Source organism: Asterias rubens, chromosome 11 (assembly GCF_902459465.1).
Source record: "Asterias rubens chromosome 11, eAstRub1.3, whole genome shotgun sequence".
Classification (NCBI taxonomy): domain Eukaryota; kingdom Metazoa; phylum Echinodermata; class Asteroidea; order Forcipulatida; family Asteriidae; genus Asterias; species Asterias rubens.
Window position 1 is genome coordinate 7,196,993 of NC_047072.1, and position 16,677 is coordinate 7,213,669.

The following is a 16,677-nucleotide window of genomic DNA, read 5'->3' on the forward strand; positions in this document are numbered from 1 at the left end:
TAGAGGAATTGTAAACCAATGATTGAATGAGACAGAGCACTGGCAATCAAGCAAGACAATAATAAAAACAGACAGGACAAGCCCATTCTAAGATGGCCAGGATTAATAAAAGTGAACCTACCCACAGTGACTCGAAACTTCTTGTAATGATAACACAAAAGGAAACAATAGTCTTCCATTTCTCTAAGTCAAAATGCGCAAGTCTTTTGTGTAAACAATGGAACATGGTGATCGCAAGCACAGAGTTTCGCATTAAGCAGAGCCATGAGATTGCGACAAGGGGTGCTTATTTGCGGCTGTAACTAATAACTGTTGTTGGCCAGAGATTTACCAATTGCCAATTCAACCGAAACAGTTATTGGTCATGACCGCAAAAAACGCACCCCATGTAAATTGGGACAACAACCAACCGTCAGGAAAAAAAAAAATCTGCTCAGGGCAGCAAAAAGTCAGCAAATCATCTCACCCTGAAACTCCTCAGGGTGACTGCACAGTATATTCCTGAGCTGCCTCAGGGTGAATCTTGAGATGATGTCCTTGTCCAGGAAAGGATGGCATCTGATTGCCTGACACAGCTCTGCTACAGGATGAGCGACGGGCGATTGTTCATCATCTCTCTTGGTCATGCACTGCTCTTGCAACTTCAACAAATCTGTAAGAGATAAATAACATTGTGGACGTGTCATGGCTGAGCGGTTAAGAGCACCAAATTCAAACTCTGGTGTGTCTTATTAGCAGAGTGTGGGTTCGAATCCCAGTTGTGACACTTTAGTCCTTAAGCAAGACACTTCTTCTTCGGTCATGTCGCTCGCCTAGCTGACGACATCCCAGCTAAAAAAGCTCTAAGCATTGCCATCAACTCCAGGGGAGGCCAAGCACCGGCTCCTGGCTGGAAGAGACCTAGAGGCCGGCCTCCATCATCCTGGGCCCAATAACTTGGCCGGCCTAGCGAAATGGGCTACATGTGGCGTGAGGCTGTAGGACGTGGACACAGGAGATCGGCGCGACGGACGCTTGCTGTCTCTGCGGTTGATTGATTGAGTGAAGACACTTAACCATTGCTTTGCCTTCGGATGGGACGTAAACTCGCTGGTTCTGTGTGTTGTGTAACGCATGTAGAAGAGCCCAGTGCACTTTTGGAAAAGAAAAGGGGTTCGCCCCGGTGTTCCTGGTTTGATTGGCAACTTATTGCGCCACAGCACCTTGTAAACCATTACATGGTGCTATATAAAAGGAGTAGATCTCATAATTCAAGCGTAGTCCCACATACCTTATGAAAGGAAAATACTGAACGTAGCGCCTTCAGTGTCACTGAGTGACGGATATGCGCTATATAAGAAGCCACTATTATTAATATTATTATCATTGTTGTGTGCCCGACAGAGGGACAAAATCAAAGTGTACTCAGTAGTCACTGTACAACACAGCAAACTTGAGCCATATATAAAACAGCGGCTACAGCTACGGCTACGGCTGTTGCTAAGAGTATTGTTAAGGACATCCTATACTACAACGCATTATGTAGCAGCAATCCAGCTGTAGCTGCAACCGCCAATTCAGACACTGCTTTATACTTTGAATTGGACAGAAAATACAATGTCTTCGGACTTGGAGTTTTGTCCACAAACATCTACCCAGCTTATAATAAATAAAACGGACATTTATATTGCGCAGTTACCTATATAAATATACTCTACTGCGCATTACAAGGTATACAAAAAATGAAGAGAAAAAATGTAAAAAAAATATGTATATATATTGAAAGTGGAGCACTGAGGGAGCTGCATCCACGCGCTCACTCCACTATATCCTTAGCTTAATGACTCTATCAATTGCTGCTGTGATTGGTCAATGCAGAGAGGGGTGGATCTTCATGGCTAGCCGCTATGTTGTGATTGGTCAATTTACCAGAAAGCCTAATGGATCAGTCCATTAATGACAAAGGGAAAACACAAAGAAAACAAAATAATCGGAAAACAGGAATTTCACAGCTTACCTAACACTGTGTCGTCTAGAATCATCTGTGATCGCTGCGAAGGAAATAAAATGTATCTATATTAGAACTAAATTAATTACAAAGTGGACTGCCACATGAACAACAAAATAACTAAAAGGAAAATGTGTAGTGGACGAGTTCATCAGCCCAAAGTTTTGACTTGATGACAAAATCATCTAAACTATTGGCTGATATTGAGTGGTCAGAGAGTAGGAGGGTATTACATTCACGCATGCGTACAGACCCTCTTGGTTGGCAAACGCCATAGAGTTGTGCACTAAGCAGACGCGCAGTCGCGTCTGCGTCACGCACCCATTAGCCGTGTACAAAAACAGCGCGATGTTCCCTCATTTTGCCAACCAAAACGTTAGTGCGCACGCGCGACGTGCAATTTACATATTTCATGGGAAGGGTCTATTGACTGATATTGAGTGGTCAAACAGTGGGAGGGTTGACTGTGTACTGTGCCGATGAATTCCTTCCCCACATGATATCATATAATTAGTCGTGCTGAAAACTATTGAATGAGATTGAATGGTCAGATAGTACAAGGGTTGACTGTGTACTGTGCAGATGAATTCCCCACATAACAGTTTATTAGTCATTTAAAACCTTTGGATGATATTGAAAGGTCAAATAGTAGGAGGGTTGACTGTGTACTACCTCGGCCAGTCGCTGATTCAGTTCCAGTGTGTTGACAGGTCTGGAATATCCACACCTCACCAAGACTTCAAGGACATCTGTAGATAAAACAAAAAAAACAATGAGGCAATAGTTCAATTTAGTTACTTTAAGATTACGATTTGTTTAAAGGCAACACACAAAACCAACGGCTTTACGTCCCATCCGAAGGACGAAGCATCATGGTTTACTATCTTGCTTAAGGACGCAAGTGTCATGAGTTTCGAACCCACACCCTGCTGATCGGGACATTGGAGTTTGAATCCGGTGCTCTTAATCACTAGGTGATGACACGCCATGAAAAATGCAATTTTCTTGATGATGACATAAATATACCATCCCATCCCATCATGTAACAACATGGACTACTTCCCAAATACACTTTAATGCTCGTTTATCAATATCTTTATTTTAAAAAGGCACACCAAAACGTATTTACAGAAAAAACACAGCTTTATAGAACACATTTTAAAAGATTGAAACATATATCTTCATTCCACCAAGAACATGGTGAAATTTAATCATACCCCTTTTAATCGTTTTTCTTTCGTTGTGTCCTTCATCTGGTCTTGAACAGATTTCTGAAAAGTTCTTGGCGAACTTCTTCAACACCATCGGACGATCCACGATGCATTCAATGTACTGATCCAATCGGATTGCAGAACAGGCGTGCAGTTGCCATAGCAACTCCAATGGTAAATCTTGCACCTACACGTAGAGTTTCAAAACATATCGGGTTCAGGGTTTATCTCCTAGCCGAACATATGCATATTTTAAATAATACACATATTAAAATGATGGTAACCTGTTTCTGCTAAGCGAAACTATTCTCTGCTTAGCAAGTTGTTGTGGTTGGTCCCAATTTCATAAATCTGTCAAGCAGACAATTTCATAAAGCTGTTAAGCAGACAATAACAGAAAATACTGCTTGACAATTTCTTCGCTATACGGAAATCGAGTTGGGCACCAGCCAAAACAATGCAAACTTAATGTAAATTTGGATGGTAACCTGTTTCTGCTAAGCAAATCTATACTATGCTTAGCAAGTGTTTGTGCTTACAGGCTTTATGAAATTAGGCCCTTGTGGTTTCTGAGCCCTGGCCTCAGCAGGACCCAATTTCAGGGCGCTGCTTAACGGTAAGCACATTTTCGTGCTTACTGTATCAGAAACATTTGCTAAGGTGTAAGCGTATTTCACAGGTTAGCAAGAAAATTAGTCGGCCATCTTGCACGTTCACCATGGATTTGCATTGTGACAGCATTCATTTTCATGCAGTAAGCACCAAACGGCAAGCATGCCTTTTCGTGTGCTTACAGTTTAGCATCGCTATGAAATGGAAATCGCACAGTAAGCACAAATTCGGCCGTTAAGCAGCTCTATGAAATTGTGCCCAGATGTATAATTACCTTAGAGCTGAGTTGTTCTATGAAGTACGTCCTACTGAGAGTCTGCTCTGAGACCAACTTGTTTAAGAGCAGGACCAGGAACGCAAACCTCTTCTGGACAAAAGGTAGAGTAGCCACAATATCAGTATACATGGGATTTGAGACATTGCATGGTGAGGTATCAATATTTGGTTTGAGGTAACACCAAGATGTGTATCTACTTGCCATGTAGATTTTGTTCGACGAGTGACGAGTTGGTCTATAAAAAACGTTTGCAACCGTTTTTTATAAAATGCACATGGTTGGAAAGATGTTTTAAAAGTAGAATCACTGATCCACACAAACTTGCCTCAAAATTGCGTGGTTTCCTTTTACCTCGTCGACTAACACGGTCGGCCATTTATGGGAGTCATATCGAAATTGTTTCCAAATTAGTATCGCGATATTCGATACTATCGTGACATCGCCCAAGCTTACTTGTCGCTATTATTACGAACTGGTTGTGTCATGTCTTATGTCCATCAGTCCTTTTGTATGTCAGTTTGTCTGGTTGCCTTGTTTTCTTGTCTGTCTGGCTGTTTTTTTTACAAGCTCATGCTTACCAAAACGCCCCATACTCTATTTATTACATTTTATGTTTACTGTTACTTAGAATGTTATTTTTTGCTTGATGTGATTGTTGTTATTTTGTTATGGAAGTATGGAAACAAATGTGTACTTGAACTGAATTGAAACTTTTAAGAAAGCTTCTAAAAAGGCTTCAGAAAATACTAAGTTTCGATGATGACAACACAACACCTGGGTTTTTTTTTCCGTTCTACAGCGAATCAAATTCAAAAATCCTTCTGATCATCTGGAAATCATTAAACTCCAGCGAAGTGCCTCTGGTTATATTATTAGACCCACCTACTAGAACGATCTCCCCTAAAACATTTGGGCTTCTATGTACCTCAGCTGCTACATTCAAGAAATTGCTCAAAACAGAACTGTAGCCTATCGATTCTGTCTCAAGTTTCATCTTCAAAGCGCCTCCGATCTAGCACCTAGGACTTGTGCCCTATAGGGCCTATAAGAACCTATTACTATTATAAGTTATCACACACCTCTTGCTTGTTCTGTATTCTGGTTGGCTGAAACACGGTCACGTGGGATGAACTAATATAGTCTAGTGATCGCACGCACGTGTTTTGTGGGAACTAGTACCCGAGCGGGCACTTGTCTTTGAAAATAGTGCCCGGTTACAGCACCCTATCTTGACTTGAACCGTGAACAACTACAAAACTTCCTTTCTTTTCCAGATTTCTGTTCTTATTTGACATTTAAGACCGAGCTGTGTTAGAAAATATATTGACTGGCATAATTTGGTATTAGTGTACGTCTATTCCCCCTCGGGCCTGTGAGTGACCAGAAGAGCAACCTATTTCCTCTTCTGGTCACTCAAGGTCCCTTGGGGGAATAGACGTATACTAGTTACCTCATTGCCAGTCAATATGTGTATATAATTGTATACGCCCAATAAATACCTGTTGCTCATTGTCATTTCTTTGGTGATCTTGTAATAAATGGCTCAACTCTTTCACACACTCATTTGCAGCAACTGTTGATATCGGCAATCCAGTGATGTGGGACTGGGCTTGGATACATGATAGGCAAGCTTCAACTGGAAAAATCAATAAAGCAAAGTAGTAAAGCAGTAATCATAAGAGTATCTTCAAGTTTTGCAATATCTTGAAAAAGAGATTTTTCCATATTGAATGACAGAAAATTTGTGACAAAAAAATTTGAAGATAATGATTGTAGAAAACTGGAAATACGATGTACATGCTAAAAAAGATTGTGTTTCAGGAGACAAACATTTTTTTGTGACATTGTTTTTTAATACTCATTTCTCAAAAACTACAGCATCTCAGCAAATAATATTTTTTAATCGGAACTTTCTACTATCGTTATCTTAAAACCGTGTAAGTTTAAAGTAAATCTGTGGACATTGTGTTTTGTGCCCTACAAAAAGTACCCAAACCCTAGTTTAAACAATGAGATAAAATTACTTGATAAATGCTGCAAACTTGTCTGGGTTGTCACTGGAGCTGAATGATGCGTTGAGTGCGGTATGAGTTGGTTGTCTGCGATGCTGCCATTATCAAAATCAACTCCTTCAGTGGCCTTATGAGTTAATACAAGGACATGCAAAAAATGTTTAACAACTAAACAAAGGTGTAATAATAATATCAAAGTCTTATATAGTATAGCGCACGTATCTACCAAACAAGGTACTCAAGGCGCTGAGTTTTTTTTTTTTATACAAACTTTCAGAAAGATAGGTTATCATGGTAATTGCAGTGATGAATTCTGAGACCCAATTATGTAGCACCTTACAAGGGTTTACAAGGTGCTACAGCGCATTCAGCAGCCACAGCCAGGAACATCAGGGCGGACCCCTTCTCTTTTTGATAAGTGCACTGGGTTCTTTTACATGCGTTACACAACACATGGGACCAACGGCTTTACGTCCCATCCGAAGGACGAAGAAATAGTTAAGTGTCTTGCTTAAGGACACAAGTGTCACGGCTGGGGTAGTCATTCTTCAGGGGGACTACTTTGCCCGGCTTACATTGTCTACTGAAAATGCGTCTGGGAACACACTCTTCGTGGTTCCCAGATGCGTGTCTATATGGATCAGATATTTTTTCTTTCCACGTCGAACGTGTGCAGATAATTCTCCAAGTTTGTCCTGGGAAAAAAAGTACGCGCGCGGTCGGGGAAAATCGGCATTTTAGTGTAGTGGTAAAACGTAATAGTTGGGCGGGGACTGAATTACGGTAAGAATTTATGGTTAAAAAAAAAAATTGAGATTGTGGAGTGGATTTTCTGTCAATGAGAGTTCAAAAGGACACATAGAGCCTAATTTTGGCGAGGTAAAAAAAAACCAAAAAAAACAGAGATTTGCGTTGCCAAAAATAAAACTTTATGAAAAAGAACCAGAAAAAGGCAGACTCGTTATTGTCGTGAGAGATGTACGTCTATGAGGAGACGATAGCGAAGCGAAACCGCAGGGGGGAGGAGTAGCTGTTGCTGAGTACCAGCGTAGATTAGCCCTGGTAGGACTTATTATTATTATTATTTATTCATCCATTTCACAAAGAACAATAACAACACATTGCAAATTAAATAGGCCTAAATAGGGGGAAAAAATAAAAAAATATGTTGAACAGATAATATATAAATACAGCTAAATACAAATCAAACATTGTTCTTAACATTAATCTTATTTTTAAAAATTATCACTGATTATACCTCTCTCAAAAGTTCTTCGAAATTCTGATTTCGATCGATGAGGTTGAAGACTGCCTGCTCCATCATGATCTTCAAAACAAGCGAGTTGACGACGAGTTGACAGACCGGTTTTTATAAAAACACGCCCCCAGAAATAGAAATAGAAATAGAAATAGCGCCCCCAATTGTTTGAAGAAACAAAATAATGCAAAGGGTGAGCCCCAACCCTAAACTAGCCCCCAGTCTTTATCCGTCAGATGTTCATGGTACTACCCACGCCCGCCACCACCCCCCCCCCCCCCCCCCCCCCCCGCCCATATGCTCACATAAAGAGTAAACATTGTAACATCTCCTCCACAGTTTTTCCTCCGTGAAAATGCAAGTTTAGCCCTTTAAAACTACGGTGTGATTTCTACCTCCATCTAGACGAGGCAGTTACTCATAGTTTTCTGTGACCTCCATGACCTCACGACAGGTGTTTCCTTATGTGACGTCATAAATTGTTTCAACAAGGAGCGTTTTCGAATCGAAGGCTCAGGCTTGAGGCTTGAGGCTTGGGATTTTCAGGCTCCGGCTCAGTGAGGCTCAGGCTTCACAATAAACAACATGGCGACGAAATTGTTTCGAACACTTCGGCTTCACGGCGGGATTAGGCTTCATGTGGCCCTCGTGGTGGATCATGGGGGAAATAATAATGCACGAAAACAAACGTGCGTCGTCTGCTTTTTGTGTGTGAGGCATTTATTTAATGATTGTATAACAAAACAAAAAATAACACCACCACAAAACACATAATCATACCATTTGTATTGTAACAAACGCATATTCGCTCTCTGATGGTTTAATATTGTAAAAATACCTCAATAACTTAGAGCAGCCCACTTTTTAGCTTCACTTGATTGTAAAATGACTTATTTTAGTGAAAGCCAACAAATGATGGTTGTTTTCATCAACGAAACGGACCAAAAATGTTCTGAAAACATAGCTTTATTTTGTTGTTATATATGTCAACCACATGCCTTGCATTGAAACTGGAAAGCAGGGAAATTTCGAAAGGTATGTTCTGTTATTTGAAAACTATAGTATTCTTTTAGAATAAAAATAACATTACTCTGACTATCAAGTAAAAACTGCATACAAGCTATACTGCACTACAATGAAAACTTTATTTTATCATAAATTGAGTTACTTTTAAACAAAAGAAGTATCAATTTACAGCAATTGATTGTTTAAATAACTTTTTTTAAGATTACAAAGACGGTGCTAATAAATAATTGTTTGTGTTCTCCCATGAGGCTGGGAAAATGTTAGGTTACTTAACAACTTTTAAGTTCATTGCAATTATGATGATCTCCACTTTAAAGTCAAGAAACATGATTATTTCGTCAACTGTTAGGTTAGTATTTCGGAATTGTCAAGTTTTTTCTAATTGTATTTTTCAGCTGTAGAATAGTTGCTAGCAAAAAATTGCAAATAAGGACAGGTCAGTTTGCTTTATGTTACTTTACAGAGTTAGAATTGAGCTTTATATCTTTATCGACACTGGTGAAGTTTCTTCTGCTTAATCACCAGTGATATTTCCTCTACTGATGACTAAGCCTGAGCGACTAGTGTGACAGACAAGTGTCGAAGTGGAGACTATTGATTGCCTTGTCGAGTTACAAATACCATTTTTTCAACTACTCACATTACTCGACGTGCTACCATGACTACTAAAAAACAGTCACGACTAGGAAACTTTCTTGGACGATAGGTGGCAGCAGACTTACCGGGTAAAGCCATGTTTGCAGAATTATGTGCAAGCTCATAACTACGTAAACAATGGAAGTTTACCCGGTAAGTCTGCTGCCACCTAGCGTTGGAAAGTCTCCCATTGTGTCGCTCTTGCCTATTCCTACAACTTCAATCCTTTTAGCACAAATTTTACTTGATTGGGCCTGCGGCAAACAACTTGCCGCAATGTATCTTAGGAGTTTAAAATAGTCACAACTAGTGTCAAAGTCGTGACTACAATGTTTTTGACACTAGATGAGTAGTAAACTTCACTTGTTGCCCAGGCCTACTGATGACATCTTATATTGTTCTGAAATGAACTAACAGGTCTTTCGCTTTGATGCGGAACTGGCTAGCACATGTTACGCTTCTCACATTGATGCTTTTCTGCAGATCCTTGTAACTAAAATGAGAAGAAGATACAATCTTATGAGTATGATCAAATAGTCAATGCTTGAGTAGGATCAAATAATCAATGCTTGAGTATAATAAAATAATCAATGCTTGAGTACATGTATGATCAAATAATCAATGCAGCCCTCAACATTATAAATTGCAAAATTATAGCATTATCATACCATTTGGGTGATCATTGTACAATGTATCTAAACAAAATTGATTTTTAGCTCTTGGGATTTAATGTTGGTTTAGAGAGTTTACTTTCTATTACCCCCCCCCCCCCCCTTAGATATAAAAAACAAAGGTTAACATTCAAGAGGGGATTGACTTGGAAGTCTCTCGAACTCCAGATCACCACTGATTATCGGAAACATCTCAAAAGGATGTCAGGTTAGCCTTGCTAAGCCTTGCTAAGGCAGTCAAATTGTCACTCCGAAAAAACGCAACTACCGTATACATTGTACACTGAGCGTAAAATTAACCACATCCGGCACATCGCACGACACGACGCCCCCGTACACAGCCTCGGCATGCGGTTAGTGGTACGAGTGCGGATTACTTCAGCAATGTGACAGTGTATACGGGTGGGTCGTGCGGTGTGATTACTACGCACAGTGTATACGGGTGGGTTTAGACCGTCGTCTTTTTCTGAGTGAATAAAACCACAACCTTGATATTTATAGTATTCATTTTGGTTTTAACCCATAAACACCGATGTGGTGTTTGCACTATATACTCAATACTTACCGGAGTAAAAACCAAACTGAATACTCGTAACCTGGTGCAATTTTAATATCATTTGCAGTTCCGGCTGCTAAAATTTAGGATTCAAACTGCCTCAGCTACTGGGCAAACTCGGTGGTCTAGTTTAGCATGAAACTGCTCTAGAATTGCAAAGGTTGTGGGTTCGAATCCCACCTGAGTAATTTGCCTGTGATTTTTGTTTTCACAAAACTCAGGTAAGTACTGAGTATACAGTGCTTATATAACACACATTGGTGTATATGGGTAAAAACCAATTTTGTGATTCATACCGTACCTGACAGATATGGGCAGTGTTCAAGTATCCTTTTGCCCCTATTAGACTTGAACCTCGGCCGGGTGGTTTTCCTCACACCAAAGTCACTCTTCCAACTCTACATTGTACAATGAAAGTTAATACAAGTAAGAATGTTGATGAATGCCAGTCCTCTTCTACAAAAAAGTTGGAATCCTTAGTCCACAAGCAAAAGGTGTTTTTCTAGCAAAGTCCCCCCCCCCATCTCAACACCCAACCCATACTTATATAGCCTCTGCTTAATAAGTTGATGCAGGTGTACATGTATCATCATTCATTCATTCATGGCTAATATTTAAATTTATGTAATCATGTAACCTTTTTTTTTTAGTTGCCAAGAAATGTATTTCCCTTCAGAAAACTCAAATAAATTACTACCCGGTACATCAGTCAGAAGTAAACAATATGAAATATTATTATTAAAAAAGTAGGCCTACAACAAAAACATTCTTGAAAAAAAGGAACAAAGCGAAATATTATTCATAAAAACTAACAAGAGTGTTCAATGTAATGTTTATATAAAATAATCGGTTCAGCTTAAACGAAACCGCAAGATTTATAACTAATAATATCACTATCCAGCTCTCGGCCTTGGGATTATAAAAAATAATAAACAACTGTCGTTTTTAATCAGCAGACAAGGAATTTTAATTTTCTGCCAACGAAAAATAAACCATAACCAAGTTAAGAAGACAGGCCCTACTTTCACAAATATTATCCTGTCAAATAATTCCCGAATGTAGCTTATCTTCATCAGTAAATGTTGAGAATAAAACCAAAAGACAATTTTCACGAATTAGATGCAGCACTAAGTTTATGGGCACACGTCATTTTTAACGCGAAGTAAATTATCATAAAAATGTACATTATATATCAAAACTTACCTTAATATCATTGATGCAAATTGTTCGCCTTCTCATGGGTGATATATCAGGTGAAGATTGTTGTTATTAATAGTAAAACACAATCAAAAGAGCCAAATTTGTCAATTTTATTGAACGGTAACCGAGGATTTTAATGGCTGCCGCAAGAAAAAGATTTATCATCACGAATCTGACGTCATGAAGCCTGGCGAAGCCACCTCTTGAGGAGGCTTCGCCTGGCGCTGTTTTCAGCCAAAATCGAAGCCTCAAATTCGAAGCCCGATCCGGAGCCTACGATTCGTACGCGGCTTCAAAATGGCTGCATCAGTCTGAAGCCCAAGCCTGAGCCTGAGCCTTCGATTCGAAAACGCTCAAGGTCACATTCAGTATGGTACCAGACCATAACTGTGTGTGTAAAGTAACGGCACTTGAAAAGGATACAAGAGCAGCTGATTCATCTAGCAAAAAGTGGCGGATCACTGAACATGAACTATTCTATTGTTCCGCTAAATCCGTAAAGAGCTTCCTCTTTTTTAATTCTTGGAAAATTTTAGGGAAGCAGGCATTTTGGGTATTCGTATGGTATTTTTGGCATTAAAAATTATTTATTATTCGATCTCAACTGCAGTTTAGGGTTTACTTTTTATAAGTGGATTGTAACTTTGATGTACATGGTTGTGATTGGATTTTGCCGGTGTCCATCGTGTGTGCAATGGGAGTGTACGCCTGAGCTGCCAAATTTCACGCAAAATTATTCAATATTTTATAAAGTTTTAGTTGACAGACATCGACGCGTTCTGGAGGCATAATAAAGGTATGGTGTTATGTTATGGATATGGTTTGATTATGAATAGTAGATTTGTTTTGTTGTATTTTGGCTCGGTGTGTCACGTAACTTGTTTTGTGTCACATCTTTCTGAATTCATCAGATACGGACATTCATTTACTTCACTTCAGTCACCAGCAAACAGCAGTCCCATCATTATTTCTCACTCAAAAGTCATGGGCATGGATGCCTAACAAATGAGTGTTTGTGGCGTCGTTCAAAAACCTTTCCGTGAAGTGCACAAATCAAGAAAATTTCACTCAGATTATTTTGCTTACCATGTGGCGTGTGTGTGTGTTTGTATTGTTTTTGTGAACTTACAAACTGACACAGCCAGAGCTCAAATTTGTATCTATTTATTTATTTATGTATTTACTTTAAATTGTTTATCCATTTATTTCTATTTATTTTATTTTATTTTATTTGGGGGGATCAACGAGACCTAAGTAATGTTGTAAATGACATAAAACAATAAAAACATCAACAGTGCAAAAGCGAATAAAACAACGCTCTACTGACCTCCTTGTCTAGTCCCCCCGCAGAAGTTTCAGGAGGATAACTACCAAGTACCAGGAACCAAGTAAAACAACAAGCTACATACATGTGTCTTGCTCATATAGAAATAGAACCCCGAGAATGCTGAGCTCAGCCACCCTCTGTGTCGTCTGTGGACGCGGCGTATTAATATCGCGCGATACGCCCGATGTCAAAATGATCATCGAGTGACACACGTGTATGGCAAAATGAGCATCACGTGACACGCGAAAATGGCAAGATGTCAGCACACATAGACCGTTTCTTGTGTGTTCATTGGTCAATGATGACGTCACTGTATGGCAAAATATTTTGGCATACCTGTGTAAAAAATGGCGTACGCGCATCCATGAAAATGGTCTCACAATGAAACCGCATGCACAATTAGACACTCGGCGTTCTCTGGGTTCTACTTCTATGGTCCTGCTGGATAGTAACCCCCCCCCTAAAAAAAAGGGCATACTCTGCTTTTACTTCTAGGGACTTGGGCTAGACTTGGCCTTTTCCTCTTTCTTCTTGTTTGGATTGGGGGGAGGTGAGTTCTCCGAAGTTTCTCTTCTTCGTATTCCCACTGCCTGTGGATCCAAGGGCTCATTATTTGGACACCCAGTAATCCCGTTATTCTCGGGGCCCACTTGCCGAGGATTCATTAATCTGATACACGTACATAGCTTGTTAGCTCCAGCTTGATTTTCCGCCGTCAGACTAATAATATGCCATCAAATTACCAAGCAAAAAGGAATAACATTAGGGTGTTTGAGCGTGAAACCAGACTTTCTGCTTTAAACACTCTTGATTTATATATTCTGGTTGATTTATTCACCGCACTGGCGGCCAAGCAGGCCGAAAAAGTACATATTTACAAGTAAAAATAGTTCATGTTGAGATTTGTTGAGATCTGTAGAACAAAGAGTCATTCCAACACTCAGCTTTATTCCACGTACAACATCTCTTTGGAACTCCTTGCCTGGTGGATGTTTCCCCTCATCCTACAATCCGGACTGTTTTAAGAGGAATATCGATTTCTGCCTCCAGCTCTCTGAGTTATTTTTTTGTTCAATCATTTTCTTCTTCTTGCCTTACATGCCTTAAGGGTGGCTTTTAGCCTTGTTTGGGGTAACTTGCATATTTTTTTATGTAAATAAAACACAGTAAACTGTTAATTTCAACGGGTCTTTAGTTTGACAGCCCATGATCGACTAATTACATGTATAGTTGGTTTAACAGATTTGAATATAATTTTGTTCTCCTTTCAGATTAGTCGTGTGCCTTGTTTGGCAAGGCTAACATAACAATCAGTCATGTTTGACGAGAACAAGAAGGTGTGGGTGCCAGATATAGCTGAAGGATTCCAGCTTGGGCGCATTGAGGATATTGGTGCGGAGTCCATCACAGTAGCACCCCTACACAAACCCGGAAAGGTAAAATAATAATCCTTTAAATAATGACTTTGACAAAACTTCTGACGCGCAGGCACCCACTTTGATTTGTAAAAACAAATTAATGTTACAGTTACGTATACTTTGATTTGCTACTTCAATTGCAACACAGCATGACGCAGAAACCCATCAATGAGTTTGGGACACAATGCAGCAAAGGGAAAACAGTAAACTAATTGCCTGCAAAAGATCGCAAAGCAGAGTTTGCAGTCACTATCATGCAGCAGATGCACCTAGGGAAAACAACAAATTAATTGCTTGCAAAAGAGCGCATAGTAGATGCCTAGTGGATAAGTCCGGAACATGCTGTGTACAATGTAATATTACGCTGAGTATCAGACTTTTTATCCTTATGATGAACTAAGGAATTGAAAGCATACAATGTTCATAGTTTAACCAACCTCGTGTCGTGTCTCGTCTAGTTTGCCGAGCCCATGGCGGGTCTTGTCAGCAGTGAAGTATGCATTTGAATCACGGTCATAACACTTGTGCCCTTTAACCATAATTGCTTCATAAAAAGTTGGGAAGGTAGTGCATTCTGCTCTACCAGCCAGGTGTCTAGTGGATGATACCCATGCACAAATCCTTGCAGACTGTTTCAGCCCCAAGAGTAGGTGGCAACATTCCCCCAGTAAAGCCCGGTTCATACTTCCTGCGAATACGAATGCGAAGCGAATCTTGACGTCACAAATTCGCAACGAAACCATTCACAGCAGTTGAACTCTGCTCTACTCCCTTGCGAATAATCGCTGCGAAAGGAGGGTGTGACGTCAAATTCGCTTTGCATTCGCAGGAAGTATGAACCAGGCTTTTGGGTTGATTTGGGTTGACAGCCAAAATCAGTCATGAATGTGTAGCCCTCACCCTGAAGTGGTCGTACATCAACATGATGCCCCAGTTATTAAAAATAAATAAAGTATTCATTCGACACATTTGGTAGTAATTTTTTAATTTTTTTGTATTCCTTCTAAAAAAAGTTTCAAAAGGAAGGAGAGAATCAAAAGGTCTTGCTCTTGACCTAAATTGCTTAAAGCTGGACAAACTTTACTATCTTCTCTAAAGCCAGATTCAGGCCTGAAATTTCATCTTTGAGAGGGCAAGGCCACTTTCATTTTGCACCTTAGGGCCTTTCCATTAGAAAAAAACTACAAGAAAGTTTAGAAGGGGCACCAGGGCCAAGGCAACAGAGGTCATGGTCTTCGTGTAATTCAAGGCCTGTCTTCATATTTTTTGTGCATTTTCAAAGTTGCATGCATGTGATTGACTGAAGGACTGATTGGTTTATTGATTGATTTATTGACTGAATTAATTGATTTGTTTGACTTTGATTGGCAGCCTGTGATTGCTCCTTATGATCGAGTCTTTCCAGCGGAGGAAGATGAGGAGAAGACGGTGGAGGACAACTGTAAGTAAATCCAAGGTTATTCGCCAGTAGTTGTTTAAAAGTGTGTCCAAAATAAGCCTGGGCGACTAGTGAAATTTAGTACTCGACTAGTTGTGACTTTGACACTAGTTGCCACTAAGTTTAAACTCCCAAGATGCATTGCAGCGTGTTTTTGTTGTTGCTGCAGGCGCAATATGAGATGTGTTTTCGCGGCTGCTACCAATAACTGTTTTGGTCACTGGCCAGTGAATAGCCAATGAGTCATGCAGGAATGGGGTGCATAGTATGCCGATCGTGTACGAATATTTTGCGCAATTTTACGACAGTGCAGAAATATTTTGTGCAAATTTGATAAGCGTCCAGGATTTTTTATTATATTTTTTTTATAAAGTGCAAGCTGTTTTTTTTAAATACATATTTTATCATTTTGGATTGGTTTTGACACCTGGAAACATGTAACCTGGTGCCTTGCTTCCATTTTCTTGTTTTGTAAATATCGCTATTTTACAATAAAAGAATCCGCGCCCTTGTAAAAAAAATTCTGTTTGGCCTTGGTGCCCTTCAAAATCGAAGGCCAAAGTAGCCTTGCCCTAAAATGATGAAATTCCATGCCTGGGGTTGTGTCACTGATGTCTTATTGTCTTTCGTAAGAAAATTATGTTGTCGTGAATAGTCGTGAGCGACATTAATTGGTTCACCAAGCAGGAAGTCGCGACTATGTTTGTAAAAGACATGGCGCATGATTAATCCTGTAGATGAATTCAACAGGAATCAAAATACGGGATTCAAATAATGACTAAAATAAAATCAAGAACAAACAAATACAATATTCTGCATACTGGAAAACCTTCAAATTCTGACAATAAAGTTCATGATCAGGGGGTTGGCATCATCACCGAACGGTAGACTCTTAGTACATGTTGAGCTATGCAATGCATTGGGATCCAGATGACAGTGCCATGAACTGTGCTGTTATCCGACCGCCTGAGCACAAATTATATAGAATCTGGGTGCTGTGCTCGCTCACTATGCTCGCTCTAGTCGGTTTCAATGCGTCGCAATGGCA

At 39.8% G+C, this 16,677-nt stretch overlaps 2 protein-coding genes and 1 long non-coding RNA gene across 5 annotated transcripts in view; 1 reads left to right on the forward strand and 2 right to left on the reverse strand.

The window, feature by feature from the left end:
* LOC117296710 (Fanconi anemia group A protein homolog) overlaps window positions 1-7,491 on the reverse strand; it is a 41,584-nt gene extending 34,093 nt beyond the window's left edge. For 2 of the 3 annotated variants that reach the window (XM_033779752.1, XM_033779748.1), the window contains exons 1-8: window positions 7,358-7,491; window positions 6,112-6,226; window positions 5,587-5,723; window positions 4,085-4,177; window positions 3,205-3,385; window positions 2,660-2,736; window positions 1,997-2,030; window positions 467-652 (exon numbers count right to left, since the gene is read on the reverse strand). In XM_033779752.1, coding sequence (XP_033635643.1) covers window positions 467-652; window positions 1,997-2,030; window positions 2,660-2,736; window positions 3,205-3,385; window positions 4,085-4,177; window positions 5,587-5,723; window positions 6,112-6,226; window positions 7,358-7,423 — 889 coding nt within the window. In that variant the 5' untranslated portion in view covers window positions 7,424-7,491. The remainder of the gene's footprint in view (window positions 1-466; window positions 653-1,996; window positions 2,031-2,659; window positions 2,737-3,204; window positions 3,386-4,084; window positions 4,178-5,586; window positions 5,724-6,111; window positions 6,227-7,357) is intronic. The other variant, XM_033779751.1, reaches the window with a different exon arrangement.
* Window positions 7,492-9,497: 2,006 nt separating this feature from the next.
* On the reverse strand, window positions 9,498-11,650 carry LOC117296266. The gene is made up of 3 exons (XR_004519734.1): window positions 11,450-11,650; window positions 10,548-10,644; window positions 9,498-9,512 (listed from the first exon to the last, which is right to left on the reverse strand). It is a non-coding gene; the product is annotated as an uncharacterized LOC117296266 (long non-coding RNA).
* A 339-nt stretch (window positions 11,651-11,989) lies between these two features.
* LOC117296822 (unconventional myosin-VI-like) overlaps window positions 11,990-16,677 on the forward strand; it is a 35,187-nt gene continuing 30,499 nt past the window's right edge. Inside the window, exons 1-3 of the mRNA XM_033779890.1 lie at window positions 11,990-12,242; window positions 14,045-14,209; window positions 15,563-15,632. Of these exons, the coding sequence (XP_033635781.1) occupies window positions 14,090-14,209; window positions 15,563-15,632 (190 nt within the window). The 5' untranslated portion in view covers window positions 11,990-12,242; window positions 14,045-14,089. The remainder of the gene's footprint in view (window positions 12,243-14,044; window positions 14,210-15,562; window positions 15,633-16,677) is intronic.